This window comes from Eretmochelys imbricata, chromosome 3, assembly GCF_965152235.1.
Source record: "Eretmochelys imbricata isolate rEreImb1 chromosome 3, rEreImb1.hap1, whole genome shotgun sequence".
NCBI lineage: Eukaryota > Metazoa > Chordata > Testudines > Cheloniidae > Eretmochelys > Eretmochelys imbricata.
In genome coordinates, this window is record NC_135574.1 from 147,549,852 (window position 1) to 147,560,622 (window position 10,771).

The window sequence follows — 10,771 nt, forward strand, 5'->3', positions numbered from 1 at the left end:
AGTAGTGGGCTGTTTGGACGCAGCCCTTGCTCTGGACTCCTAGGTGCGCCTGGTTGATGGAGATGGATTAGATCCAGGACAGGCTGGTCACACCCTGTTCGAGAGTTCTGTTTTCAAATACGAATTCGCTGCCTTGTGGAAACCCCCTCCCCACTGATTCACAGACCAGGTTATACCAAAGACCTTTAGTACTTTGGAGATACCCAACCAGAATGGCTCCCAGGGCGTAGTTTGAAGGGTTCATTGGCATGACTGCCTGGCAGGGCCCCACTCTAAGAGTGCCAGAGTCCTCACAGCTCTGTTGTCTTCCTGGGTTCTACCATGACTGTATTTAACATGCCCACTTGACATTCTTGTTCCTGGAGCTTCCTTGCAGCCTGTGAGGGGCTTTGGTACCAGTTTGACCTCTGACGCCCTCTCTGCCGGTTCCGCAGCATTAACAGTATGGTCACCAGGACCAGCGCAGCTGTGAGTATCCCAAACACCAGCACGGTCACCAGCTGGGACTTACTCAACCCTGCGTCCCGCTGGGTCACCACCTCTTTCACAGAAATTTTCAACAGCCCTCCCCCACTGGCTCTCTCGCTGTGGTTGGCAACCCGCCTCCCAGTAACCACAGTCCTGACTGGCTCGGGCTGCGTGACCCAGAGATGCTCGCTGGTTGTGCTTTTCACAGCACCGTTGTTCTCCCTGTTAGCAGGCAGGTAGAAGGTGACCCAGGTCGGTTCCGGAGTGGAGACCTCACACGTTTTGCCAGTAAAACCGTCAGGACACAAGCAGTCAAAATCATTGATGCGATCATAACACTTTGCCCCATTTTTGCATGGGCGGCTGGCACAGTCGTCAATGTTGATGGTGCAGAAACGGCCTTCGAAGCCCACCTGGCACTGGCAGGAAAAGCGGTTCAAGCCATCATGGCAGGTGGCACCATTGGCACAGGGACGCATCAGGCAGTCATCTACATCATTCTCACAGAGGGCACCGATAAAGCCAGCCAGGCACTTGCAGGTGAAGTTCCTAGCAAAGCCGTTCTCGTCCTGGCACTGGCCACCATTCCTGCATGGAAACCTGCAGGCAGAGAGCAGGAACAGATCACAGGCTTGGATAGGACATAGCTCTGGCCCCAGATAGACTTGCATTCTCAGGGTGAAATGCACTCATGGGCTTAAGTGGTGCCTAGGCCTTGTGCTTGGTCTCTGCATAAGGGGGAATTCCACCCTCAAGCGGGGGAGAGAAAAGGGCAGGTGTTTGGGTCCCTGTGCACAGAGGGGAAAAAGGCCGCCAAAGATGTCTCTATGGACGTACACAGACACACCTGGAGCCCAGCTACGTCCCACCCTTCTAGAGAGTGTGGCCAAGTCACTGGCCAATCCCACATCAGGAAAAGCCTAAAGCCAAACCTTACAAAGGAGAAGGCTGACTCCCAGTAAGTTTCCCTGAGTGCAAAGCAGAGGCAGGGTCACTGCGTTAACCGTGAGTGACTGGAATCTCCTCTGATCACAGCTCAGACTCCATCCACTGTGGGAGCTGCCCACAGTTAGTTTACAGTTAGCTAAACCAAAGCTCCCCTAAAGACTAGGAAGATTTTGGCTTCGTGCCATAAACAAGGAAATCCACAGCTAATGATCCAAGCTGGGCTATTGATTGATAGAGTAGGAGCTGGAGCTAATGCCTTATGTAATCTCCACCTGCCCTGCCGCTCTCTCTCACCCTGCCTTCTCACATGGCCCTGTCTTCCGCTCACAGTCCTTCCCATGGAAGCCCTCAGGACACAGGCAGGAATACTCCCCGTCCCCGTCATAGACGCACTCGGCCCCGTTCTGGCAGGGGAGCTCATGTTCACAGATGTGTACGTCTGAGGAGAGAGAAAGGGGAGGCATTTGGTAAGCTGAGCTGGTGCCAACAAGAACTGTCAACCCCACCCCAAAGGGAAAAGATGAATCATGAGCTGCAGCTTCCCTCAGTCCCAGCAGCATGGCTTTTACACAGAACTCACTGGGGTACAACTCAGTCAGTTCCCTGTCATTGCCTCAGGCACTGGAGCACCTCAGTCCCGCCTGTTCTCTGCCTGTGGCACACAGTAGTTTAGCCTTCTGAGGGCTGTAAAACTTTGGTCTAATTCTGGTGGTTGGGCTTGGAGTGGGGGTGGCTGAGCAGGGTTTAATGGCCTGTGGTATAGAGGGGTCAGACAGTTTGGATAAGCTGGTGGTCCCATCTGGCCTTAAACTCTTCAGTGACAGCTCTCAACGCACTTTTACATTGTTCTATATGGCAGGGAAAGCGAGATGCAGAGAAGGGAAAGCCCTTAGCTGCCCTGCGGCTCTGAGCGCCGTAGAATAACTGCGTACTGCATTCTGAACACCCTCCAGTCTGAAGCGCAGAACCCCGAGACCCCTAGCTGGAGGGCAGATTAGCTATGCCACGAAGCTGCTTCATCACTCACTTCCATTTGAAGTGGACAGAGTGAGTGGCTCCCACCCAGCTGGCTGCCAAAGGCAGAAAGTGCAGATGGAAATAGAAAGCACTGTCAGCAGACACAACAGTGAGGGAAAGCCAGTGAATACCATTAACGCCACTGCCTCAGGCCCATCAATGTCACAGCATCAGGGGCCCTGCAAACTGGGAATCAGAGCCCAGCAGCCTGACCACCTTCTGTAGAAAGGAAAAGGGATGGGCCAAATCTCTGACAGAAAGGTAAGACCCCAGCCTCCCATGCAAGCATCACAATGAGAAAACGCTGGTCACCTAAACGGCAACATCAACCTTTCATTTAGGGAATGTGTGCTGGGCTCCTGCCCTAATCGTGAAAGAGTAAAAAATAGAATCTCATGGGGATACGCTCAGGCAGCTGGATTAACACCTGGTGCCTCGAATGCCTGTGCCCTCCACATTCCCCTCCCTTGCTTTGCAGGGCACTTGGACCCTCCCCCCCCCCACCACATTTTCCCCACCTGGAGATCTTTATTGTAAACAAGTTACCAGTCACTGAACCCTTTGCTGAAGCAAGCTGATTCCTGTCCAGCTGGTGGGACCTACCTTTGTCACAGAACTTGCCAGCCCAGCTATTGTGACAGATGCATTGCCAAGGCTGATGGCATGTACCATGGAGACAGCCCGGCATCCGCACACACTCCTCGCAGTACTCTCCTTCCCAGCCTGGATCGCACCTGCAAGAGGATACAGGAGGGTCAGTCCGAGCACAGCAGCCTCCCCAGTAGCAGCACAGTATGGACAAGAAGTGGATTATGCGATGGCTTACGTAAGCCTATCTTCACACACCATCCTGCGCTTGCTATAGGTGTGTGGGGTGCTTGGAAAGTCTTCTCTCAAAGCGCCCCCAGGAGGCAGAAAATTGCTTCTTCTGGGGAGCCCATCAAGGCCACGGGAGGAGGCAAAGATGACAGATCCTGGGCATGTCTACACTCTAATCATGAGGTGTAATTGTAGCTGGTATAGATGTACCCAAGCAAGCTTTATTGTAGCCAGCTTGGGTCCCAGAAGCAGTGAAGCCGGGGCAGTGCCGGCAGCGTAAGTATTCCTGGAACCGTGGGTAATTCCTCTACAGCTAGCCCATCACGCCGCAGCATCACTTAAAGCTAGCTCTGGTAAGTCCACTGAGCTGCGATCACACCCGTGACTGCAGCGTAAACATATGCCTGGTCTGGTAACGTGGCTGTAGTGACATTGTGTGCGTACATGTCGACCGCTACTACCGCATTTATTTTCTCCCATAAAAGCTGGAGTAGCAGCACTCAGCACATGCTTTCACACACTTCAGCATCAAAGCCCTTTCCCAACATTTAATGCCTTACTCCTCCCAAGGGATGGAGGTAAACATTATCTGCATTTTACAGATGTGGGAATTGAGGCAGAGAAGAAAAGATTTACCCAACAAGGCTACATAGGGTGGCAGAGGCAGAGCCAGTAACAGAACCCCAGACATTTGGCTAACAGCCTTGATTTTAATTGCTAGTCCACATTGTCCTCCTCCCAGTAATCTGCTCTGTATCCAAGTATCAAATTAGACAGAAAGAAAATGCCTGTACCTTTCCAGCCAAGCTAAAGGGCAGGTGGCAGGCACCATCAGGGATGCAGAATTCCCCCCAGGGCCCCGTAGCTTTGTACATTTTGTTGCTTTCTTTTTACTAGTATAATGTGTCCATTTCCTTCCTGCAACAAAGCTACCAGCTCAACTCACCCCCTCCTCTCTGGCTCTGGCATTGCAGCAACTTTTGCCTCAGTTTCCCCTCACTGTCCTTTGGCCTACTCCAGCTATAAGATTGGTCTGACCAGAGGGCGAGGACAATTTGAAAATTCCTGCCCTTCCCAGGGCCATAGAGTCCTTTACCAAAGAACAAAAGAAATATCAACAAAACCAAATCTTCAGCCCTCAGCTGGCTGCCTCTTCCTCACAAGTGTGCCTCATCTCCTACAGATTGTCCCCATACCTTGTCAGATTCCTGTACCTTGAACAACCCACTGTCCAGGGAGCAGCACATTCCTTCCTCCCTTCCCTCCCTCCCGGGTTCTGGCAGGCTATAACGCCTCAGGGTCCCTGTCTCCAGTCAGGCTTCCAGCTCACTCCTGCAGTAGCCAACCAGCCTTCCCTGCTTCTCAGCCTCCTATCAGGCTGCTTCCTAGAGCAGAAACTTTCTACCTCTACTCCTCTGGGTCTCTCCTCCCTAACTGGGCTCACCCAGCTCTTTATAGAAACAAACCCTGCTCTTCCCCCAGCTGGGCTTTATCTCTAATTATGCCTGGCCTACCCTCCAGGTATGAGCAGGCAGGTTAATTGGTCTCTCAGGCCCATATTAACCCTTGTCCAGCACATGTGGGATGAACACCTCATCACACTTCCTGAATTGTGGGACTCAAGGCACTGCACAATAATCCAGATGTGAAGCCATGTACAGTATGCCAGATGGGATCCATGTATAGTATTACCTTATTCTACAAGCTCACCATAAGAGTGTGATGGAGAAACCAGTCACTGCAGTACACAGCAGCATTCTGGACCTAACAGGACAGTGGGCACTGATTGTAAGTGTTCCCTGATTGGACAGTGCCCGACTCCCCAATGGGGAAAGAAGAGATTATGTGTCCGAGAAAGAGAGCACCCGGATTAAAGTAGAACTGAGCTGAGGTGACAGCAGGGAAGATATAAGAATCGGACTCAAAACGTATCACAGAATTAAACCTCACAAACTCAATGCAGCGCCTACAATCCCAATAGGCTCCAGCAAGATAGCAGGAGCTCTGAGCTTCTCCACATCTGGGCAATGAAAGTCCAGACAGAGGCAGCCAGAGCTAGCACAGGCTAGCCAGAGAGTCTCTCTGAGAACCAGATGATGGGGAGAAGAGGCTGCCAAGCTGTAGGAGGGTTCAGAGAACAAGGGTGACCTGAAAAGGGAAGGCAGTAGCTAACACCTCTGTAACCACCTCAATAATAGGCAGCAAGACCACCATCCTGACTAGCACAGCACCCTTGACTTGCCCTTGCCACCTCTTGTGCCCCAAACCAGCCAGGGGCAGCGAGTTACATGGGTCTGTGGTGCCCGGGATCCAGGAATATTCAAGGCCAGGGGCCCAGCTCCACCAATGTTTGGAGCCAGGTCTCTTCCCCGGCCTGGCCCCTGCCTGCCACCCCCCCGCGTGCCTCCCCCCGGGCCCCAGAGCGTCCATGCCTGATTGAAAGCTGGGGGCTGCCCTGCTGCTCTGCGCTGCTCTCCCTCACCTGCCCTGCGGCTGCTGCTGCTGCCTGAGGCTAGGTTACAGAACAAGAGCAGGCCTGCGGCAGCTGGCTGCTGCTACACCTGAGGAGGTGCACACATGATTGGCAGCCCAGCCCTCCCCTCCCCCGGCACCCACTGGGAGGTGACCCAGAGTGGGTTTCCAGCCGGGATACCTCTGGACCTCATTCACCTGAGCAGCTGCTAGGGCTTCCTTGAGTGTCTGACCCTGTGATCCTGCCCTGCAGGCAAGGGGCAGCTGTCCCCTGTGAGACTATGGTGTGGGGCAGGAGGTTGCAGCAGGGGAGGAAGCCACATGTGATGGCAGCTCCCTCCCCCTCCAGCAACCACCTATCACAGGGGAGATGAGGGGGCTTCCTGGACCTGAGCAGCTGGGGCTTGGGTGAGTGTTGTGACACCCTTCCCCCCCCCCCCGCCCACAGTCACTGTTCCTGCCCCATGCTGGGCAAGCGGCAGCCCCATCCCCCACCCCCAGTGAGGCTACAGTGAGGGGCAGTACCAGTGGAGGAGAGGGTTGGGGGGAGTCCTCCTCCCTGGCCCTAGCCCCAGCCCCGAGGCAGCCTGTCTGCACCCCAAGCTCCTCAGCCTCAGCCCTGCCCCATCCCAGAGCCCTCACCATCTTGCACCCCAACCCTCAGTCCCAGCCCTGAGCCCCCTCCTGCACCAGCCCATCCCCCGCACCCAAACTCCCTCTCAGAGCCCATCCCCCACACCCACTCCTCCTCCCCCAACCCCTCCCCTGCATCCCAACTCCCTCCCAGAGCCCACCTTCTGCCCCAGCCTAGAGCCCGCACCCAAACGCCCTCCCAGACCCTTAGGGAGGTGGGCAGGGGGTGGGGGAGGGGAGCATGACTTGAACCTGTTCTGGGCACCACCAAAAATTATACAAACCTGCCACCCCTGAAACCAGCCACATCACTGTCTTAGAGGCCATCACTACAGAACTGAGCCACAGTGGGTTCCCCCATTCCCACCTGCAACAAGTAGCACAGAGAGAGTACGGCTCCAGTGACACTGTTATATCTGAACCCTAAGCCAGGATTCTAGCTAATGCTGCTCTTTCTGTTGTGGGTGTCAACGCTACTGTGGCCTTCTGTTATCATGTATGTTATGTGTTCTGCAAGTACCCACATTGCACACCCACAGGAAGACAGTCTCTGCCCCAAAGAGCTCAGAGTCTAAAGCAGCTTACAATTAACCTTTTCCTGCTGTCTGGGTGGCTATCGTTCTCTGTCTAGGATACCCATCACTGTAATATCTAAGCCCTGAGGATCCCTAGTGTCTCACACATTGCTGTGCTGCCTATCAGACTGCTGTTGAGATTATAGGGGCCACTTTGCCTCTGCAGAACTGTGCAAGTTTGTTGGCTTCAGGTGGGATCTAAAGGTATTGAAGCAAAGCCCACAACCCTTTCCCACAACGAGGGTGGTCCATCCAGTTGGCTGGAGTATGTGACTCTTGGACCCTGGGGACTGAGATCTGGATGAGTTGAGTAGGATGAGTCCCTTTGCGTTCTTTGACCTAGGAAAGGGTTTGGATGTCCCAGGGAAACAGTGCATGGAGCTGGAGATCAGCTGTCCCAGGAATGGTTAAAGTTGAAATGCACCCACACTGGAATTCCAGACACCATACCTGCACTTGCCGTCCTGGTCACAGCAGCCGTGGGCCAAGTTACAGTGCTCACTGCAGTCATCACCTGCAGGACAGGGCAGAGAGTGGGAGTTAGTGCACAAGGAGGTCAGAAAAGCAAGCATAAACCAGTGCATGCAATCCCCAGGGTTCCAGAACTGCTCATGCCAAGGGCCCCTATTAGGTCAGATCTATCCACGCTGAGGGCCCTGGGGCGATATACCCCTTTTATCTTGCAAGTGCTCACTTCCCCCTCCTTCATTTATCTCTGACTGCCCCTCATTATGTCACTACCGCACTGGGTGTGAGGGCTTTACAAGAGACCATCTGCACAGGGAAGGATCAGACAGTGAGGAGCAGGTGCACAGAAACAGGTAGTACTTGTATGACAACAGCATTTTGGGACCCCAATCAAGAATTAGGGGCACTGGTGTGCTAGGTGCTGTATAAACAAGACAATCCCTGCTCCAGAGAGCTCACAATCTAGGGCTGTGACAAGACACAGCAGGTAGGTGGCTGAAACACTGCGTCTTTGTTCAGAAAACTAACAATGTGCTTGAAAATTACGTATTGGGATCATGTCCTTCACCCTGTCTGTGGCACTTTCCTAAGACTGTGGCTGTTCTGGGAGGGAATATGTATTACTTGTGGGTTTACAGCACCCAGCCCAATAGGGACTCATCCTACTGGGGCCTCCAGGTGCTACTATAATATAATAAATAATAATGATAGTAAAGTCTAGGATTAGCTTCCGAGCAGAAATGTGAGGAGCTTAAGGGCCTTGAGAAGGATTCCTTCTATTCTAAAGATTCTAAACATTTGTGTCCTTTGGGAAAAGCCAAGTTTCCCCAAGATGTGAGGTGAGTGAGGCTGGACTGGCACCATCTCAGTCCCCAGCAGGGCCTCTATCCCTAGGGCTGCAGATGCTTTCAGAGTGCTATGCTGCGAGGCTCTGCCAAGGCCAGGCTCTGAGTAACAATCCCTCACTCTATTGCAGAGAGGAAGGCAAGAGTGGGGCATTATTACCTGACAGGTGTCAAGTTCTGTTTATTTATTTAAAGGCCCCAAAGGCTGTAACTGAGCCATGGCCTGACCGCGCTGCTCCTCCTCCCCACCACTGGCCTCCTTTCTTCAGTCAGGTGTCTCCTTTCATCTCCAGCCCTCTTCCCTCCTGTTCATTGCTCTCTGCCTCTCCCTCTCGGGTCACCTGCTCTCTTCTTCCTATTCACTGATTATCACTGAGACATGGCTTTCCAGGGCTCAGAAGTGGCCATTAGACTCAGTCCAGAGCGCTCAGTCCCACATTGTCTTGTGGCTGGGACAAGCTGGGGGAGCTCCACTCCCCATCATTGTTACTCTTAGGCTTTGAGAGCCAGGGGCAAGAACAAAGCAAACAGCTTCTCATCCTGCCCCCTGTCCAGCAGGTGTCACTGCACACCTGAAACATGGGCAGGAGTCAGACAAAGAGAGCAGGAAGAGAGACCCGCATGGGGTAGGAATGGGAGAGCAGAAGCAAATATCAGGAAATTGGACCTCTTATCTTGGGGACTGAGCCTCCTTCAGCCCCCGTCTTGGAGATGGAGGACTGGTAGCTGATTGAGTCCATCTCCCCTTGGCCTGTGCTGAATCTCGAATCCCATCAGCAGAGCTTATATCAGGCTGCCAGCAAAAGAGACTTTTGGAACATGAGAAGTCAGAGGGGATGGCGTGTTCTCCTCACTGCATCCTAACGGCCTCCACTGCAAGCGGGAGGCAGACTCCCTCTGGCCCAGACCAAGACCAGAAACTCCCATAATGTGCCATGGCTAATCTGGAGCAGCATGAGGGGCCAATTCAGCCTGTGGCTGAGTACTATCTTGTTTCATGTCTATAAGCACTCTGCAATGGTGGGTGCTTTGTGGCTTCACCACTTAACTGGGGCAAATTCAGGATCCAAGTTGGAGTTTTGCACTCCTCCTGCCTTTCCCTGCCTCTTGGAACTTTTGTGTCCATTACCATAATCCAGCCATTTTTATAGAAAGTGAGTGAGCTCCCTATGCAGCCCAAGGGAGTCCTATCCTCTGTCCCTTTGGGCATTGCCTAGCACTGCACTGATATGACACTTCTGGAAAGCAGCCAGTTATGCACAGTACGCCTACTGGCTAAGCAGAGCCTCTGCTCTCATCTGTCGGATCAGCTTCCTTTTGCTGGACAACAGTGATGTGAGGAGACTTCAGGAGCACCAAAGTGGGTTTGGAAGGATGGACACAGGAGAAAGACACATGTCTACTGAGTCTCACCTTGGGCAAGATGGTGATGGGCCAAGAGGATCCAAACCAAGGACATGAGCTGAAGACAGAAACTTCTAAGCATGGTCAATGTGGCCCCACCGAGATGAACACCTACAGAGACATAAAGAGAACAGTCAGAAAAACCCTACACCCACCCCCCTGCAGCCTTGTTGGGTTGCTTCACACATTCCTTTCTCCCCATCATCCTATTTCTCTAAGTTCACATGCATTTTTACAAGGATTGTCCACTTGTCACTTTCTCACTACATCTCTCCACCAGGTCTTTCTGGGCTACCTCCTCTCATGGGGACAACCAGCGCTCCAGGGTCCAAACAGCCTCCTTTAAATGTATAAAGCAGAATTATATCTGTGTACTGTATATAATGACTAAGGATATTAAACTGGAGCCCATCCATGTATCTCAGCCTTCCCCTCCAGCAACCCCACTTCCCCAGCATAGGGGAACAATCCCCATTTTTATTCAATACTGAGATCACCCACATGACTCTACCAATGCATCTTAACTGCAGTCTGAATGGACAGGTGACACTCTCTGAGGTGCAGCTCAGGCTGTGCTGAGGAGATTGCTTCTCAGTCCTCACTGCCTCTGCAATCAGTGCAGCCAACTGCACTCAGATGTAGAGCTGGTGACTTTATGTCCTCTCACTAGACTCTGAGCTGCAGCTAGCAAACCTAATAAAGCTGATGGCTAAGCAGGGAAATTGCTTCTGTCTCTGCCAGACTCAAAAGGGGGAGGGAGGAAAATAAATCCCTCCAACTCTGGCAGGCGGTCAGTACTGCCAGGAGCAACATTTGCAGGACATGGGAGTGGGGTAAAGGCCCCTAGATTTGGGGTTAAAGCTTAAAGAAGCAAAAGCAAAGATTCCCTTCCTAATTAACTGTAGTTCATTCTTTCCTGTTTCTCCTGTCTTCCTGCAGCGCCACTGGTAGCTCCAATGTTTCTGAGGCCATTTATTTTCCATCCACTGCTTGCCCTCCTGGAGCAGCACTACTACTTCCCAAAAAGGCCTTGTTCCTTCATAGCTTTCTGGGGCACATTAGGACTGTTATGGGCAGGCAATTGACACAATAGGGAAAGAAATATAACCAGATCAGAAGGGC

At 52.6% G+C, this 10,771-nt stretch overlaps 1 protein-coding gene across 1 annotated transcript; it reads right to left on the reverse strand.

Annotated features, from left to right (window-relative positions):
• Nucleotides 1-290: 290 nt before the first annotated feature.
• On the reverse strand, nucleotides 291-10,065 carry DLK2 (delta like non-canonical Notch ligand 2). Its single transcript, XM_077811895.1, has 6 exons — nucleotides 9,945-10,065; nucleotides 9,659-9,760; nucleotides 7,383-7,446; nucleotides 3,037-3,167; nucleotides 1,711-1,855; nucleotides 291-1,068 (listed from the first exon to the last, which is right to left on the reverse strand). The coding sequence occupies exons 1-6, from the start codon at nucleotides 10,063-10,065 to the stop codon at nucleotides 291-293; spliced, it is 1,341 nt and encodes a 446-aa protein (XP_077668021.1).
• Between the last annotated feature and the right edge of the window lie 706 nt (nucleotides 10,066-10,771).